This window comes from Phacochoerus africanus, chromosome 14 (genome assembly GCF_016906955.1).
Source record: "Phacochoerus africanus isolate WHEZ1 chromosome 14, ROS_Pafr_v1, whole genome shotgun sequence".
NCBI lineage: Eukaryota > Metazoa > Chordata > Mammalia > Artiodactyla > Suidae > Phacochoerus > Phacochoerus africanus.
The window spans coordinates 5,410,084-5,429,226 of record NC_062557.1 but is presented as its reverse complement, the minus strand read 5'-3'; the positions used below and the strand labels follow the sequence as shown (position 1 = coordinate 5,429,226).

Sequence of the window (19,143 nt, the reverse complement as noted above, 5' to 3'; positions counted from 1 at the left end):
AGCTGTGGCTTAGGTTGTGAGTGTGGCTCGGATCTGATCCCTGGTTCGGGAGTTCCATATGCCGTGGGGTGGCCAAAAGGAAACAAAACAAACAAAACAAAACCACATGAAAACATAAGGGAGCTCCTGCTGTGGCGCAGCAGAAACGAATCCAACTAGTATCCATGAGGATGAGGGATCAAGACCTGGTCTCGCCTGGTGGGTTGAGGATCCAGCGTTGCCGTGAGCTGTGGTGTAGGTTGCAGACGTGGCTTAGATCCCGCATGGCTGTGGCTGTGGCTGTGGTGTAGGCTGGCATCTGTAGCTCCAATTTGACCCCCAGCCTGGGAACCTCCATACGCCGCAGGTGTGGCCCTTAAAACAACCAACATACCAACAAAAAGATGTTCAACAGCGTTAGTCACGCGTGTAGCCCACTGTGAAATGCACCTTTACACCCACTCAGACGGCTTCATCAGAAAGAAGGGAACAAGTAGGGGCAAGGATGTGGAGAAGCTGGAACCTTCTTACACTGCTGGTGGGAACATAAGATGGCACACATGCTGCGGAAAAGGGTTTGGCGGGCCCTCGAAAAGCTAAATGACGTGTCACCATGGAGTCCAGTCATTCAGCTCCTACGTTTCCACGCCAAAGAACTGAACACAGATGCCCACGCGAGAACCTGGCACGCATCTTCCCAACAGCCGTTATTCAGAATAGCCTCGCTGCAAGGTGGGAACCACCTGAATCTCCGTCCACCGATGAAGGGCTAAACAAAGGGAGGCTTCCTGTACAAGGGCCTGCGGTCCAGACGTCGAAAGGGAACGAGGGAGGAATGCAGCAGTGACAAACCTTGGCAACAGTATGGAGGGCGAAAGAAGCCGGACGCAAACGCCTCCTTCTGCATGATTCCACTTTGCCTAAAATGTCCGTGGTAGGGAAATCCACCGGAAAGCAGGTTAAACGAGTGCTGGCCCAGGGCTCAGGGAGGGGAGAATGAGGAGTGGCTGCTAACGGCAGGGCCTTTCCTCATGGGGATGAAAACGTTCTGGAATTCGACTCAGGTGCGGGTTGCACAACTGTGTCAATATACTAAACATCACTGAAGAGTATTTTTAAAGAGGGAACTTTCTGTGAATTACATCCCAATGAGAGGAAAAAAAAAAAAAAAGGAGCAAGCTTAGATCAGGGGCTTCTGGGAAAGGGGCACTTACCCTCGTCCCCCAGGAGGTCACCAAGGACATCGTCAATGGAGTCTGAAACAAGAGAGGGGCCACTGTGACTTCGGGAAGAAAGAACGGTCAGGTCTTGAGACCTCAGCCCAGGACCTCAGGGCGCTGGGCTTGGGACTTGGGACTTGGGCTTGGCTCGCTCTTCACTGCCCGTGAGAGGTTTTCTAGCTCTTGGCAACAGGTCACAATGCCTTGGTGAAAGACCCCAGGGTAGAAACTGAAAATAATTTTCTCAAAAGATGATGGTTTAAAAAAAAAAAGAGTTCCCGTTGTGGCGCAGCGGAAACGCATCCAACTAGCATCCCTGAGGCTGCGGGTTCAATCCCTGGCCTCGCTCAGTAGGTTAAGGATCTGGCATTGCTGTGGGCTGTGGTGGCTCGGATCTGGTGTTGCTGTGGTTGTGGTGTAGGCCGGGAGCTATAGCTCCAATTTGACCCCTGGCCTGGGAACCTCCATATGCCACGGGTGCGGCCTTAAAAAGCTAAAAAAAAAAAAAAAAAAAAAAAAATTACGGTGAAGACTTTTAGTAAATCCCTGGCCTCACTCAGCGGGTTAAGGATCCGGCACTGCTGTGAGCTGTGGTGTGGGTTACAGACACAGCTCATATCCCCAGTTGCCGCGGCTGTGGTGTAGGCCGGCAGCGGCAGCTCCGATGGGACCCGCAGCCTCAGAACTTCCATATGCCATGGGAGTGGCTTTAAAAACAGAAACATTCAGACGGACACGTCTAAGTTATCTGTGGATCCATGATGGGTGGTGGGGATTATTTTTGACTTAAGAGTAATGTTCATTTCCACTCTCCTTTTTTTTTTTTTTTTTGGCCACCTTGCAGCATATGGAACCCAGACCAGGGATCAGATCCAGCTGTAGCTGCGAAACTAAGCCATGGCTGCGGCAATGCCAGACCGCTAACCCACTGTGCTGGGCTGGGGATCGAACCCACGTGCCAGCACTCCCAAGAAGCTGCTGATCCTGTTCAGCCACAGCGCCACAGCAGGAGCTCCTCCACTCACCTTTTAATCCCTTCTTGGTTTTTGGTGCCTAAAAGGGAAAAACAAATCACATTAACAGGATCAGACCACGAATGTGTGTTGAAACCAAGGATGCAGAACTGGAAGTGTTTTGCCTTTTGCCAGGTCACCAGCAGAAAAGGAGCACCAAGGGCATTTAGAGGCAAACGCCCTTTACGATGTTCTTAGAATTCTGAGAACAGATTCAGTCAGAGCATGAAAATGGCCCCAATGTATGAGCGGTGGACGCCCCTGTGGACGCCGTCAGTGGGCAGCAGTCCCCCCCCTTTCCCCATATTTCCAGATACCACCCAGCCAGCCAGGATGGAACATTGTCCTCTATTCCCTGACTCTCCCCTGACTCTTCAATACCAGTGACAGACCCTTACAAACGCTTTCAGATGCCCATTCTGAGGCTCAGAAGAAATGCTTGCTTAGTGCTTGATAAGAAGTCTGCCATCAGGGAGACTAACCATCACTCTTCTTTGGGGTCACCCACCCCCCAAGGTCAAGATCTTCCTGGAGGTGGGAGGAGGGGTGAGGGTAGGTTCACATTCCCACACACCAACTTTGCTTTCTGCCTACCATCTCGAGGCCCTGGGGGCTGCTTGCGGCTCCTTCACAGGGCTGCCCAGCTCATCTGAATTCGGCCCATTAGGCTCTTCGTCCCTAATGAAGAAAGTTAAACTGGTTGCTTAAAAATGATTTGGGAAGTTCCCGTTTTGGCTCAGCAGCAATGAACCCGACTAGTGTGTGTGAGGATCCCTGGCCTCGCTCAGTGGGTGAAGGATCCAGCGTCGCTGTGTGCTATGGTGTAGGTTGAGGACAGGGCTCAGATCCCAAGTTGCTGTGGCTATGGCCGGCAGCTGTAGCTCTGGTTCACCCCTTAGCCTGGGAACTTCCATGTGCCTCATGTGCAGCCCTAAAAAGGAAAAAAAAAAAATTGACTGTGGTTAGAACTTGGCCCTTTCACTGCTGTGGCCCGGGTTCAATCCCTGGTCTGGGAACTGAGATTCCACCGCAAGCTGCTGTATGCTGCAGGCCAAAAAACAAAAACACTAAACAAAACAGATTTTATTTATTTATTTATTTATTTATCTTTTTATTTTTTATGGCCGCACCCGCAGCATAGGAGGTTCCCAGGCTAGGGGTCCAATCAGAGCTGTCGCCGGCCTACACCACAGCTCAGGGCAACGTCGGATCCTTAACCCACTGAGCGAGGCCAGGGAGCGAACCCACAACCTCACGGTTACTAGTCGGGTCCGTTCATCACTGAGCCACTACGGGAACTCCCAGATGTAATTTTAATACTGGTTGAGTCCGTGGTTTATCAAGCCTTCCCTCACTTCACCTATTCAAGAGGTCAAAACCTATTTCCGTCAATTAAAAAAATTCCTTATAAGAGCAGCAAGTCGTAAAAAAATATTAAAAAAAAAAATAAGAGGAGCAAGTCAGTTGAAAAGCAAAGTGTTCTGGGTAACTTTTCAAGGCTTGCAGATTATTTGAAACAAAAAAAGGTGCAGTGGTCCTCGCCCCTTACCCTGAGAGAGGATGTGGAAAACGGCAGGCACTCATCTCAGAAAGGAGGTGGGTGCACTAAGGCCAACACGCCTTCCAGGCAACACCTCTGCCTACTTCCCAGGCAGCATTTCAGCACAAGGTGCGGATGTGAACGCCCGTTACTTCTCCAGAGTATTTTTTCTGTCGGCGGAAATTTTTCGCTTCACACTGTGAATCCGACGCATTCCATTCGTAGAGAACTGTTTTACCTCAGAATCACCACCCTTTCCCGGCCCCTCCTCAGCGTTACCAAAACTGACCTTTGGCACAGCTTGGAAGAAAGGAGTGGAGGTGGGCATCTCTGGTTCTCTGATGTCGGCCTGTCCTGTCATCAGAACGCGGTTTATGTGGGGTCACTGGCCAGGGGCCACTCCGAATGCTTCTGTTTCTCCTTCTCTGTAATGGCTATGTTCACAACCTACAAGCCAAACACGTTGGGGCTCATATCACGTCCAGGAATCTGCCACGTCCCAGCGATCCTGTCCCAGCCTCCCAGACCGCGGGAACGTCTCAAAGTCTTGCAAGGGCCACAGAGCCACAAGGACCATAGCATCGCATCTGCTCTGCCACCTCCGTACCAGGCGTTTTACAATACCAAGCGCTACTGGTCAACTAGGGCCCTCCGGGCGTCACCCGCTCGATCCCGAGGCTCCGCGCCCCTCTATGCGCCACCCCCTCCGCGCGCTCAGCCCGTCTCAACCCGAGCGCAGCCTACGATCCTTCCAGTCCCTAAAACCCCCGGGGTTACGCGCCATTCCTCTCGGAGGCGCGGTCGCTGGGACACTTCCCAGGCATAGCCGCTGGCCCAGGCCCCGCTCGAGCCCAACTCAGGGAGGCCTCCCGCCTCGGAGCCTCGAAAACGCTAATCTCTTAGTTGCCCGGCCTCCGGAAGATTGGGGAGAAGCGAAGCATCTTGGGGGTTGTAGTCGTAGATCCGCTCACCCGCCCGAGTCAGGGCGCCGAGACGAACTACATTTCCCAGAGTGCCTCGCCGCGGCCGTTAGTCCGTGACGGCCTTGGTTTGCGGTTTAGCGCGTTGCTAGGAGCTGTGTGAACGCCCTTTCGCTAAGACGGTGCTGTGCGCCTGTGCGGTTTTTTCTCCTTGGACATTGGCTGGGGCCTGAGCTCCACACAGAGCACTTAAAGTTCTACCACTCTTAAGAGGGCCGACTCGTGGAGAGGTGGAGATTGCGAGAAACCTGTCAAGAGGGGAAGATTTGTAAATCGGTTATACGTAAAACAAAAAGAGTGGAAGGTGGACGTGGTGAAACCATATATATATATTCGTATATTCATATGCCAAACCCCAGAGCTTAGGCGAGTGACTGTGACCTCCCTGTTCAATTATGAAAATCAAAGCTTCAAAGCCAGAGTGAAACCCAACACCATCCCCTAATAAAGACAATAACATTTTTGCGTCGACTATAGATTTTATTAAGGGTGTTTCAGTTTTACAAAGGAGGAAGTGCTAGCGGTTTGGCTTATCCTCAGGCCAGGCAGGTCACCAGTTTGAATGACACACTGTGGACTCCTGCATCTCCTTGTTACTCCCCTGCCCGGCAGTGACATGCCCAGCTAGGGATGGGTAACAACACATGCTAAATGCATCTTGTCAGGTAGGAACCAAACTCAAATCACAACAATAAAAGAAAAAAAGGTATCAAAGTAATACTACACTGCCAAGGACCTAAGAAATTTCCTCGAATCCATAGGAATTTGAAATAAAATGGTGTTTACAAAGTAGTAGTCAGCAGTCAGAGTATTAGGGGGAAGATCACATATTTGCTACATAATCTGCGAAACGGTTGACAGTGACGTGGCAAAACAACTTTTGGTTCTTTTTTTTTTGTCTTTTTGCTTTTTTTTTTCCTAGGGCTGCACATGGAGGTTCCCAGTCTAGGGGTCCAATCGGAGCTGTAGATGCCAGTCTACGCCAGAGCCACAGCAACAAGGGATCCAAGCCGAGTCTGCAACCTACACCACAGCTCACAGCAACGCTGGATCCTTAACCCACTGAGCAAGGCCAGGGATCGAACCTGCAACCTCACGGTTCCTAGTCAGATTCGTTAACCACTGAGCCACGACGGGAACTCCTGGTCCAATATTCTTAAAGTCACTCTGTTTTCCATGATCTTCCCAAGATAACTGGTGGCTCACTTACATTGAAGGCAAAACAAAAAATCAAAATCCTTTGGAATTCAGAAATTTACATGTCTGCAATAGCTAACATCTGGTAACTCTAAAGGTTCCTTACATAATTCTTTATTATCATGGACCACAGGAATAGGTAAGGAAATTTTATTTTGGATAGCTAAAAGCAAAACTTCACCAATATTTTAAAATGAAAAGTTACTCATTTATGGTAATTTGGTCTAATCTTCCAGGAATGGATTAGTAAATACTCAATTAACTGAGAAGATTGCTGCTTTATTCATGAAAATGATTATAACCTTATCTGAGTCAGGAGACAACAAAAGTATCTTCTTCGAGTAGAATAAACAATTTCCTGGCACTGCTTCTCTGTTCGGCTACTGCTTGAAATCAATCTATAACTCCAGGCTATCTTCCATATACATAAAAAGATTAATGGGTGTTTCAGACCATCTGCATCTAATTCTCTTCCTTTTTACTAAGATGGATGGAAAGAAATCATAAAGGCGTAGGAGGAATTTTGACCAAAAGTTATCTAAAAGTTTGTTGTTGTTGCTTTGTCTTTTTAGGGCCCCACCTGCAGCTTACGGACGTTCCCAGGCTAGGGGTCGAATTAGAGCTGCAGCTGCCGGCCTACACCACAGCCACAGCAATGCAAGATCCAAACCAAGTATGCGACCTACACCAAAACTTGCAGCAATGCTGGACCCTTAAGCCACTGAGCGGGGCTCGTGATTGACCCTGTGTCCTCGTGGATACTAGTCGGGTTCGTTACTGCGAAGCCACAATAGGGACTCTCATCTAAAGCGGTTTTTTGTTCCCCAGAGAACCCTAGGACCACGAATCTATCGCCCCAGCCAAAGCCCTGCACTGAAGATCCCTATACTGCGGAATTAGGATCTAACCCGTTAACTTTAGGGACTATTAAATGCCTCCAGGTATGTCATCTAAAGTTACAAGCAGAGTTCTCAGAAAAGCATGTGAACAAGGTTAATGTTGCAATTAAGCGAATGTTCTGAAGATAAACTGCTACTTAGCAGAATTATCTTCTGAAGACAAGAACATGAAGGGCCCCAAAGGCTTTGGGACCAACTGTGCTTCGCGGTCACTGCTGTCCAAACACAAACATACCTAGTGTCTAGCGAAGACAGCCGGAAATACAGCTCCCAACACTTAGGAACCAGCCTTCGTCCACTATAAACAGCCCAAACCTATTTACATCAGGACCATCTAAACGGAAAAATCTCATGAATCCTACTCAGCACTGCTCATCATTCCGTAGATTCGGCTGACATTTACCTCCGTACTCCTTGTGAAAACGGCTCACAAAAGAACCCAACAGAAACAAACTTATCTGTGGCAAACTCTGGCTTCTCAGGGACAGCAGACCAGGTCAGCTGCTCAAGAGCAGCCAATGAACCTGTCCTCCTGCACCGGCCGAGCACTGGCAGGTCCTCTGTGGTGACAGCATTGCAGCTGCTTCGGCGATACTGCTCCGTTTAACATCACCTAAACCTCCATCTTTTCTTTCTTTTTTTTTTTTTCTTTTTGCTATTTCTTGGGCCGCTCCCGTGGCATATGGAGGTTCCCAGGCTAGGGGTCCAATCGGAGCTGTAGACGCCAGTCTACGCCAGAGCCACAGCAACAAGGGATCCGAGCCGCGTCTGCAACCTACACCACAGCTCACGGCAACGCCGGATCGTTAACCCACTGAGCAAGGGCACGGACCGAACCCGCAACCTCATGGTTCCTAGTCGGATTCGTTAACCACTGAGCCACGACGGGAACTCCTAAACCTCCATCTTAAAACTCTCCATAATTTAAACTCATTTAATTATGACGTGGGCGCACTCTTTCCATCTGGACAGTACAGATCAGGTTTTACAGGACTTTATTCTTTAATCACAGTGAATAAGATTCAAGACAAAACATTTCAATGTTAACAGAAATACGGTCAACATCCAGTTTAGTTGGTAAGTAAAACTTAAGGTGCTGGACAGAAGGTGGCTGTGCAGGGCCCACAACCTATTGCAACCTGCTCAGATTCCAGATCCATGCAGCTGGATTGGGTGGGTATCGTTCCAAACACTCTCGGATCCTTGCCACAGGTATTCCTGTCAGTACAATTTTTAACCACTAATTGGAAACAATTCCATAGTTAATAGGTCAGTATTAAGCAATCTGAATACATTCTATTACCTCCCAGGATCTGAACTAGTCAAGAAACACCCGAAGGAAATGAACAGAGTGCATTTTTACTTCAATCTGAACATAATGATCTATTAATTCTCCTAGTAGAAAGATTAAGGCTTAACAGGCAGTATTTCTTTTGCCGGACCTTAAAGTCTCTTGTTGCCAGTTCTACTGGAATCGATTTTATGTCAGGTCCCAAGACAGGAGTTCCATTTCCACCCAGTTATATACAACATTCTCAAGACTGATTCTAGAATGACTGGTTTCATGAGGCAGACGTCACAAATACAGTTAACAAGTTAAAAAAAAAAAAATCTAGTGACTTGTTTTACACTGATTTTAAGAAAAAATTACCTTGAGATACATGTTTAGCCTTTTAATATAGAATGATTGTGTAAATTAGACTTCGGCTGACAGTGCAGCAAGTCAGATAAAGCTCGTAGGAACATACTGAAAATAAAATCGGATACTGACGAAAAAATTGGATATACAAAAAGAAATAGGTTCTATGGAACTTCCACTTACCCTTTAGTCAGTTTCAATGATTCATATTTTCTGATCCAAAAATCAGAACATGACGTTTGTCCAGATTTTTCTGTGCTACTCCTGGGTCTAAGAGGCGACAAGGGATGCTTTTATTTTTTGTAATGCCAGATGCTGTAACCTCCAAGCATTTTAATGACTTGGGCCAAAGTGACAGACTACAGGAAAACTGGACTGTTTCAGGAAATGCCAGCAATGTGGTCACCAAAGTTACAGCAACCATAACTGAGCGTGCTCCCTGCTCCTGTCCTCCTAAGGCGGAAGTGGGGCTGTTTTTGCCTCCTTTCTTCCGCATCTCTCAGGAGAGGGAGAGGAAGGAGCAGAAGCACTGACCGAGGCCCCATCAGTTGCCACAAGTAGAAACACGCAGAGAAAACCTCGCTCCCTCCCCCCTTCCGAGAAGCTGGGGACAAAGGGCCTTGTGGAGCACTCGAGTGGCACTTTAGGGACCCCTCCAGTGGAAGATGCGTTAATTTCATGGGGCAGGGACCCCATGGTAGCCTGTGCCGGGGAAATCCTGGTGCTGGGAAACTACTACTCGGAACAGTTAGACAGGCACGATACATGAACGCAGGTGGGCAGGCAGGAAACGTATCAACGTGCCGAACACAAAGTCACACGTACACCAGGCGGTCCCTCTTCAGTCCTGCTGGCTAACCCGTGCCCTGGCGGGAGTCGCAGGGTGATTAGTGGGAAAGGGCGGCAGGGTTCTACCCCCCCCCCCTCACGAAATACCTTTGCTTTGCTTTAAAAACACTTGTGATTAGGGAATAATTAACTACTTAGTAGTTAAGTTCTACAGATTATTAAAAGTCATAGCCTCCTGGGGTCAGCAGTACAAATGGAAGTCCTACCACACATCTTAAAGCCTTTCTGAATGCCCAACAGTCTTTCAGTGTTAACTGCACTTGTAAACCACCTATTTTTTTCCTTTAATCTCCGAAATTGGGGGGTTTTGTTTTTTTTTGTTTTTTTTCAATGTAAAAAAAGAGAAAAGGGAAAATTTATCATTTGCTCTACAGCTTTTCTGAATTGGATAAAGGTTCCACGCAGATTTCTGTGACAGGTGTGAGGGGAACGGAGCACAACTGCTTTCGGGAGCAGACTGAACTCGTCGTCAGGACACTTCAGAGCTTGGATTGCAGCGACTTCAGGTGCTTGTGGTAAGATTCATGGACCTGCAAGGGAAGGAGGGAGAAAAAAATTACTGATGGGGAGTTCCCGTTGTGGCGCGGTGGTTAATGAATCTGACTAGGAACCATGAGGTTGAGGGTTCGATCCCTGGCCTCGCTCAGTGGGTTAAGGATCCGGCGTTGTCCTGAGCTGTGGTGTAGGTCGCAGATGTGGCTCGGATCCCGCGCTGCTGTGGCTCTGGTGTAGGCTGGCAGCTACAGCTCCGATTAGACCCCTAGCTTGGGAAACTCCATACGCCTCCGGAGTGGCCCAAGAAATGGCAAAAAGACAAAAAAAAAAAATTACTGATAGGGAGGTTTCACTGACATGCAATTCAAAATAGCATACTTTTTTTTGGCCATGCTTGTGGCATGTGCAAGCTCCCAAGCCAGGGAACGAACAAACTCAGCACAGCAACAACCCAAGTCACAGCATGACAATACCAGATCCCTAACCACCAGGGCATTCCCTAAAATAGAAGTTGTTTTTTTGTTTTTTGTTTTTTTGCTTTTTAGGGCCGCACCACGGCATATGGAGGTTCCCAGGCTGGGGTCGAATCGGAGCTGTAGCTAGCGGGATCCGAGCCCTGTCTTCGACCTACACCACAGCTCACGGCAATGCCAGATCCTTAACCTACTGAGGGAGGCCAGGAGTCGAACCTGCGTCCTCTTGGATGCTGGTCAGATTTGTTTCCTGATGAGCCACAATGGGAACTCCTAAAATAACATATTTTTAATCAAGAAATTACCTGGGAGTTCCTGTCGTGGCGCAGTGGTTAACGAATCCGACTAGGAACCATGAGGTTGCGGGTTCGGTCCCTGCCCTTGCTCAGTGGGTTAAGGATCCAGCGTTGCTGTGAGCTGTGGTGTAGGTTGCAGACGCGGCTCGGATCCCGCGTTGCTGTGGCTCTGGCGTAGGCCGGTGGCTACAGCTCCGATTCAACCCCTGGCCTGGGAACCTCCATATGCCGCGGGAGCGGCCCAAGAAATAGCAACAACAACAACAAAAAAGACAAAAGACAAAAAAAAAATTATCTGAACCTTATTTGGATCTTGATTCAAAAAAACTGAGATGGGGGAAGAGGTGAGCTAACTGCAGAAATTCAGACACTGACTCGGTTTGATACTAAAAAATTGTTAATTTGTTTAGGTGTGAGAATGGGATTACAGTTGTGTTTTAAAAAGAGAGTTCTTAAGAGTTCCTGCTGAAAGACCTGAAGAGACATCTCTCCAAGGAAGATATTCAGATGGCCAATGAGCACATGAAAAAAATGCTCAACATCCCTGATTGTGAGAGAAATGCAAATCAAAACCACCATGAGATAGCACCTCACACCCGTCAGAATGGCCGTCATTAATAAGTCCACAAATAACCAATGCTGGAGGGGCGTGGAGAAAAGGGAACCCTCCTGCACTGTTGGGGGGAATGTAAGCTGGTACAGCCACTATGGAGGTCGGTATGGAGGTACCTTAGACACCTATACATAGAACTACCATGTGAGCCAGCCACCCCACTCTCGGGCACCTATCCGGACAAAACTTTCCTTGAAAAAGACACGTGCACCCGCATGTTCACGGCAGCTCTGTTCACAACAGCTCAGACATGGAAACAACCCAAGTGTCCATCGACAGACGACTGGATTAGGAAGATGTGGTATATACATGGTACATATACACAGCAGAATGCTACCAAGCTGCAGAAAAGAACAGCATAATGCCATCTGCAGCAACACGGACGGAACCAGAGACTCTCATACTGAGTGAAGTACGTCCGAAAGAGAAAGACAAATACCACATGATATCACGTCTATCTGGAATCTAATACACGGCACAAATGAACCTTTCCACAGAAAAGAAAATCACGGACTTGGAGAATAAACTTGTGGTTCCAAGGGGGAGGGGAGGGAGTGGGGAGGTTGGGGAGCTCGGGGTTCAGAGATGCACCCTACTGCCTTTGGAATGGATTAGCATTGAGATCCTGCTGTGCAGCCCTGGGAACTATGTCTAGTCACTTATGCTGGAGCATGATAATGTGAGAAAAAAGTATGTACACATGTATGTGTAACTGGGTCACCATGCTGTACAGTAGAAAAAAAAACTGTATTGGGGAAATAACTTTTAAAAAAATAATAATAGAAAAGACAAAAAAAAAAAAGAGTTCCTGCTGTGGCGCAGTGGGTTAATGGAGACGCTGGTTTGATCCTTGGCCCAGTGCTGTGGGTTAAGGATCCTGTGTTGCTGCAGTTGTGGTGTAGGCTGCAGCTCCAGCTTGGATTTGATCCCTGGCCCAGGAACATCCATAGGCTATGGTGGGGGTGGGGGTGGGGGAGTGAAACAGAAAACAAATAAACAAATGAATAAAATTATCTGAGAGCTTGGATTTGTTTCCAAATAATCCTCAGCTGGGAGGTTCAGATGAAAGGCCACTGGCCAGGAGCAGAGAGCTGTCAGAACACAGCAAAGAGGACATGGAGACGCACTGCAGGATTCGATTTGCGTCTGTGTTTGAAAATTCTCAACCGCTGTTCAACAGCCAAGGAAATGAAAACCAGCACCGAGCAGGAACGACCTGCTCCCTTAAGACTCTGTTGCTCAAATAACGTGACTGTCTGAAACGGTCATAAAAGCTTTCAAAGATGAATTGCTCTCAGAGGTCTTTCCTGACTCAGTATTTATTTACTTATTTATCTTTAGTCTTTTTAGGGCCACACCGCGGCATATGGAGGTTCCCAAGCTAGGGCTCAAATCGGCGCTGCAGCTGCCGGCCCACACCCCAGCCACAGCAGCGTGGGATCCACGCTGTGTCTGCGACCAACCACACCTCGTCGCCAGGTCCTTGACCCACTGAGGGCGGCGAGGGAGCAAACCCGCATCCTCACGGTTACTAGTCGGGTTCATTAGCGCTGAGCCAGGATGGGAACTCCCTGCCTTAACATCTAAATGAAGGACTTTAAAGGGTGAAAAGCTGTTTTTGCTTTTTACCTCCGTTTTGTTTAGCGGGGATTTCTTGGCCCATTCAAACATGTTTTCATACACATTCCCGTCATAGCGGCCAAGCACGGAGCCCAGGGTCACATCCTGAAAATCAAATGCGTCAACGAGAGCGACGGCTTCAGGGCGAATGGCCATCAGTAATTCCTTCACACGCTCGTTCACGTGGGTGACTTGAGCCTCTGTCAAGATGCTCCCCTAAAAGGAACAAACGAGCAGGCAAACGTATCCGTCACACAGGTACGGATCCCGACATGTCTATACAGGTCTGTGAACACATGTGCACGAGGAAACCGCGCTTATTGGTCTACAAAACAATTTTAAAGAGAAAGACTGAAACTCAGAAAACACTAACCTGAAGAAAATCCCCTGAGTTCTGACTGATTCCATACAGAGCATAGAGGAGACACAGATTCCTTAAGACAGCGTGGATGGATCTCTCCTGAATCTGGTGGAGTTTTTCAGCAAAGAGCTTGACTACCACGTAGTGGCAATGTGCCTAGGTGAAAAGAAACACCAGAGTGTACGAGTCCGTGAAAAAGATTCAAAAGGGATAAGGGTTTCTGCACGAAGGACACCGGGTGGGTGGTGGAGGGGGAGGCGTGGGGGGAGAACCATCGCTGTGCTCACCTCACTGGCTCGGACGAGGTCAATGGAAGTTAGGTTCCATGCTGTCTCCTTGCTCTTCCTGTGACTCATTTCAGTTTGAAGGTTTTTTGCAGCAATTTCTACTAGTCTGTTAAAAAAGGAAAGGAAACCAGAGCTCAAGGAAGCAGTGGATCACAGGTGCCTTCCTCGTCTGTTCAGGCCCCGGGTCGCAGAGGCCCCCACGGCTGCCTGGTGCAGCTTGAAGGTGTGCTCACCTGGAGGCACGCAGCTTATAGGCTTCGATCAGGCTGTCAGGGCTGTTGATATCCGCCACGGTCGGCCAGGCTGCCACCTGCTGAGGCTGGATGCGCTGGCTGGGCAGGTCATTCAGGTAGGACACCGTGCCATACACCAACTTGCCTGAGTGCACCTGGTTGTAACTTTTCATCAGGAACCTACGAGTCACCAGGACACATGCCTTCAGGAACTATGCGTCTCAGGAAGCAGTAAGAAACAAACCCCGGGAATGAGCTGGCGCTCTGTGACAGGTGATTTTTACTTGTCTGACCACCAGATAAAAACCATGGGTCGGGATGGAAGGCCAAGTGACACCTTTCATGAACAAACATAGTACAAAGAGAAAACATGGGGCCAGGAACCAATGAAAGGGACTCACACATTTTTTTCTCTTTTTCTTTTTAGGGCCGCAGCTGTGGCATATGCAAGTTCCCAGGCTAGGGCTAGAAGTGGAGCTGCAGCTGCCGGCCTACCCACAGCCACAGCCACGCCAGATCCGAGCTGTGTCTGCAGCTTATACCATAGCTCACGGCAATGCTGGAACCTTCACCCACTGAGTGAGGCCAGCGATTGAACCTGTGTCCTCACGGATACCGGTCGGGTTCATTTCCGTTGAGCCACAACAGGAACTCCTCAAACATTCTTTTTTTAAATTTTATTTCATTTTTGCTTTTTATTTTTCTCTTCGAGCACTCTTGAGAAGAGAGTCCACGACTCCAAGTCTCACCTGGCCGTCTGCAGCATCATGACAGTGTTTTCTCCCTCGAAGGTGCAGGTTGGGGTGAAATTGACATAGATATTTGGAAGTCCACTGCAGTGAGAATAGCCGTGCCCGCCACACGCCATCCGACAAGCTTCGATAGCAGCATTAGCCGTCCAGGATGTGAAAGCCTTCAACCCCGCGGTGAGGGCGTGAAGCTAACGGGGAAGCACAAAGCCATCAGAACCTCGCTGGTGCTGCCCCCCGTGTTCCAGGGACAAACCCTCACCCTCACTTGACAGCACCGGCCACTTTCAACACCCCCTGCCGTGTGTGTAGACTGAAAAGCACGGTCATCTAATTGGCCGGAATTAGTAACACTCCCTTCTGAACTGTCGTACTTGGCGAAAAAGGCATCACTTAGGTTCCCCTGATTAACAGGTGACCAACACGGTACAGGAATTTTGAAACTGAAAAACTCACACATGTTCACATGTGACCCACTCTCAACCAGAAAAATGTCTCATAACTCTTGAGAACATATGGATTCATCCTCTCTTTTTTGGCCACACCGTGGCACAAGGATGTTCCCAGGCCAGGGGTCAAACCAGAGCCACAGCAGTGACGATGCCAGATCCTTAACCTGCTGCACCTCCAGAGAACTCCCGAGAATACATCAATTCCCCCCCCCCCCTTTTTTTTGGTCTTTTTGCCTTTTCTAGGGCTGCTCCCATGGCATATGGAGATTCCCAGGCTGGGGGTCAAATCGGAGCTGTAGCCACCGGCCTACGCCAGAGCCACAGCAACGAGGGATCCGAGCCATGTCTGCAACCTACACCACAGCTCACGGCAACACTGGATCCTCAACCCACTGAGCAAGGCCAGGGATCGAACACGCAACCTCATGGTTCCTAGTCGGATTCATTAACCACTGTGCCACGACGGGAACTCCAAATACATCGATTCTTTTCAAGCCATCCCAAAACTTAGTTTTCTTTGGACATTATCCAACAGGCAAATACAAGCCAGAAGGGAGCCCGCAGGGAGCGAAACTGGACACATACATACCTCAGGCAGGCCACTCAGGTCCCCCTGGCGGATGTTTTCATTAATGCGGTGATAGGTCTCTTTTGTATATGCGCCAACAAACTGGAAGGCATAAGCAGTGGCCAGGAAGGGAAAGAGTTTATACTGCTGGGTTTGATAATCCAAAATCTGTGGTTCTGGTTCACTAACGTATATTAAAAAAGGAAAAAAAAAAAGTCAAACACCTATACAGAGCTCACTATGTGTCAAGTTCCAGTTGAAGCATTTGATAGATTAATTTATCTAATCCTCATAAAGACCCCGCGAGCTAGTTTTTATGACCCCTGTTTTACAGCTGGGGAAAATGGGAGATTAAGAACCTGCCCAAGGGAGTTCCCCTTGTGGCTCAGTGGGTTAAGAACCTGCCTGGTATTCATGAGGATGTGGGTTCAAGCCCTGCCCTTGCTCAGTGGGTTAGGGATCCAGCATTGCCGCAAGCTGTGGCACAGGTCGCACATGTGGCTTGGACCCCACATTGCTGTGGCAGAGGCCGGCTGCTGCAGTTCCGATTCAACACCTAGCCTGGGAACTTCCATGACGCAGGTACCGCCCTAAAAAGTAAAAGAAGCTGCCCAAGGTCACCGAGCTAATACATGGCAGACCCTTGATTTACATCCAAGCTATCTGCCTACAGGAGACCAGGCTCTGCACCGGCTTGTCGGACCGCCTTAGGCGGACAGAGTATTCTGGCTTCAACTCCTGTCTTCTCAGTCTTTCCAGTCTTACTGAGGAAACTGTATTTCACAGCAACACACAAAACCAGTGTTTGTTAACTCCATGCAGGAAGGCAACGTGAAAGGGTCTAGATGGTCGAATAAACTACGTTTAGCCCACAATCTGATAAGACCCAATGCACTGAGTTAAACAGTTGAAGTCTAAGGAGGTCTGCTCTTATCAATTTCTTTATTCCTTCTTTAAATGTGAAAAGCTTATCAAGGAGTCATGCCCAAGTGAAAGGCAACAGTGAGAATAAACTAAGTCCACAACCACAACAGGGAAGCAAGTTTAATGTTGCTTTTGCCAAACCTAGTTTGTACTTGCTGGTAGCAATTAGAATCTTCCCACTGCCTTCAGTGTTTTGAAAATTTCATTTACAGAGCTCAAGCAATGTTACTGTTTCTCTTAGAAGGTTAAAAGTAACAGTAAGGTGGAGTTCCCGTCACGGCACAGCGGAAATGAATCCGACTAGGACTATGACGTTGCGGGTTTGATCCCTGGCCTTGCTCAGTGGGTCAAGGATCTGGCATTGCTGTGGCTGTGGTGTAGGCTGGCAGATGCAGCTCTGATTAGACCCCTAGCCTGGGAACCTCCATATGCCGTGGGTGCGGCCCTAAAAAATGAAAAAGAGAAGAAAAAAAGAAAAAAAAGAAGTCCTGATAGGGTGGGTACTCTCATCCTTCCACTTAAGGGAGGCCTCGATTCCAAGGAGCAGACCCAGTACACCGCTGCCCCAGCTCCCTGTGTAGCGAGTGCACCTCCTGCGCACTACGTCTGGGACTTTCGCTCCTTGGACAGGGTCAAGGCCAGGTGTCTGGTACCGGGGCCGCCCCAGACTCCACTCTTACTCTGGCCTGAGTTCAGACTGGTGCCTCACGGCGCTGTAGCGGATGGCGATGGTGCAGGCCTTCGACAGACACCGGGCGGCCTCGCCCACGAGGAAGGACCTGATGAACACCATGGTGCCGTAGGTCAGCTTGTTACTCAGGGGCTTCACATACGAGCCATCTGGCTTCACCTGGAAAAAGAAGAGGAGATGGGCGCTGCCTTCAGTCAAACCCAAAGAGCCGTGCAGGCCAGGGCTTCTCCAAGTGGGGCCCCAGAAGAGTGTCAGCATCCGCGGGAAACTTGCTTGGAAATCTCAGTCCCCACCCCGACCCACGAAATCAGACTCCGGGGGCCAAGCAATCAAGGGTTTAGCCGGCCCTCCGGGTGAGTCTAATGCAGGGTGAAGCTGCAGGCCCCCTGGTTCTGAAAGCCAAAGCATGCTCCTCCTATGGGCCTGCGGCTTTTGATTTCATGGTCACAATGAAAGCAGCATCCGAAGTAAAAGTTTGTTATTACCTTCTAAAAAACAGACCTTTCTAACCCCGTGATTATCAAGAGCCACTGAGACCACCATGTCTGCCTGCTTGGTCCTGTATTCTGTCTAAATATACCTGGGCATACTTCATCAGCATGTTTTCTCTGGGAATACGGTAATTGTCCATCTTCAGGTAGCCATTATCCATCTCATCATAGCCGAATTTGGGGCCAATGTCCCCGACGGTAATACCTACCACAGAGGCAAGGCAAGTCACAAGGTGTTTATGTGCTGGAATTCCTGGCTCCCCTCCTCCTCTTTTCTTACGTATTATACTTTTTGCAGAAGAAAGTGCCTGGTTTGATTTTCCACCTCAACATCAGAGGAACAGTTCTAACCTGGTAAAGGCTTATGGGTCCCCTGTTCCCGGATAGGGACAATGAAGGCATGCAGTCCATAGCACTTCCCCTGGGTGATGAGCTGGGCCAGTACTATCGCATGATTTGAGGTCTTCCCAACTGCAGCACCAAAGAGAACAGGAAAGGGCAGTGAGCAAACGTTCTTACACTTTCTTTCTTTGCTTTTTAGGGCGGAACCCACGGCATATGGAAGTTCCCATGCTAGGGGTCGAATCAGAGCTACAGTGGCCGGCCTACACCAGAGCCACAGCAATACCAGATTTAAGCCACATCCTTAACCCATTGAGCGAGGCCAGGGATCGAACCCGTGTCTGTATGTATTCTACCTGGGTCCGTTACGGCTGAGTCACAACTGACCTCCATCCTTACACTTTCAAGGATAGAAACCAAAGAGGCAAAGTGCACGTAAGGTCTAACAGCAGAATGCCCCAACGAAGGGTCCCTGGAAGGCTCTTCTGTGGCAGTGCCACAGCTAGTTTTTAGAAGGAAATCCACTGAAGCTGATAATTATAAAAATGTACTGAATTTTGGCAAAGCAATCCTTCATTTTTTAAACACACATAGAACAAATTTTTATTGATATAATTGACCTAACTCTGTGTACATTTAAGATGTATATACAGCGTGTACATTTGATAGCAACCCTTCATTTAAAAAATAGACCAGCTTTGGGAGCTCCTGCTCTGAGACAGTGGGTTAAGAATCTGACTGTAGGAGTTCCCGTTGTGGCAGAGTGGTTAACGAATCCAGCTAGGAACCATGAGGTTGTGGGTTCGATCCCTGGCCTCGCTCGTGGGTTAAGGATCTGGCATTGCCATGAGCTGTGGTGTAGGTTGCAGACGCAGCCCAGATCCCGCATTGCTGTGGCTGTGGTGTAGGCTGGTGGCTACGGCTCCGATTCGATCCCTAGCCTGGGAATCTCCATATGCCGAGGAAGCGGCCCTAGAAAAGGCCAAAAAAAAAAAAAAGAACCTGACTGCAGCGGCTCAGGTCTCTAATAAAAGACAGCTTTTCTTTTTTCTAATTTTCATTCATTTATATAAAGAAATTTATAAATTTATTTAGGATAACCAAAAGAACAGTAATTTAAATTGTTTCCCTTCTCTTCCTTAGGGGCTTTCCAAAACAGTAGCCACTAGCCAGATGTGTCTATTTGCATTTAAATTAATTATAATTAAGTAAAATAAAAGATCTAGTCTCTT

At 48.5% G+C, this 19,143-nt stretch overlaps 2 protein-coding genes across 11 annotated transcripts in view; both read right to left on the bottom strand.

Moving 5' to 3' along the window:
• Positions 1-4,670, bottom strand: part of FBF1 (Fas binding factor 1) — a 29,824-nt gene extending 25,154 nt beyond the window's left edge. For 5 of the 8 annotated variants that reach the window (XR_007131680.1, XM_047757076.1, XM_047757078.1 and 2 more), the window contains exons 1-4: positions 4,534-4,670; positions 4,042-4,199; positions 2,225-2,252; positions 1,194-1,235 (exon numbers count right to left, since the gene is read on the bottom strand). Coding sequence is in view for 7 of the 8 variants with exons in the window: in XM_047757076.1 (XP_047613032.1) it covers positions 1,194-1,235; positions 2,225-2,252; positions 4,042-4,113 (142 nt within the window). In the remaining variant the exon portion in view is untranslated. Of the gene's footprint in view, positions 1-1,193; positions 1,236-2,224; positions 2,253-2,806; positions 2,891-4,041; positions 4,200-4,533 lie in introns of those variants that run through there. The other 3 variants (XM_047757077.1, XM_047757081.1, XM_047757079.1) reach the window with 3 other exon arrangements.
• Positions 4,671-7,806: 3,136 nt separating this feature from the next.
• The window catches only part of ACOX1 (acyl-CoA oxidase 1), a 29,216-nt gene continuing 17,879 nt past the window's right edge, over positions 7,807-19,143 (bottom strand). For all 3 annotated transcript variants that reach the window (XM_047758888.1, XM_047758887.1, XM_047758889.1), the window contains exons 5-14: positions 17,921-18,040; positions 17,659-17,774; positions 17,068-17,237; positions 15,485-15,647; positions 14,444-14,634; positions 13,695-13,874; positions 13,462-13,567; positions 13,187-13,330; positions 12,823-13,029; positions 7,807-9,846 (exon numbers count right to left, since the gene is read on the bottom strand). In XM_047758888.1, coding sequence (XP_047614844.1) covers positions 9,796-9,846; positions 12,823-13,029; positions 13,187-13,330; positions 13,462-13,567; positions 13,695-13,874; positions 14,444-14,634; positions 15,485-15,647; positions 17,068-17,237; positions 17,659-17,774; positions 17,921-18,040 — 1,448 coding nt within the window. In that variant the 3' untranslated portion in view covers positions 7,807-9,795. The remainder of the gene's footprint in view (positions 9,847-12,822; positions 13,030-13,186; positions 13,331-13,461; positions 13,568-13,694; positions 13,875-14,443; positions 14,635-15,484; positions 15,648-17,067; positions 17,238-17,658; positions 17,775-17,920; positions 18,041-19,143) is intronic.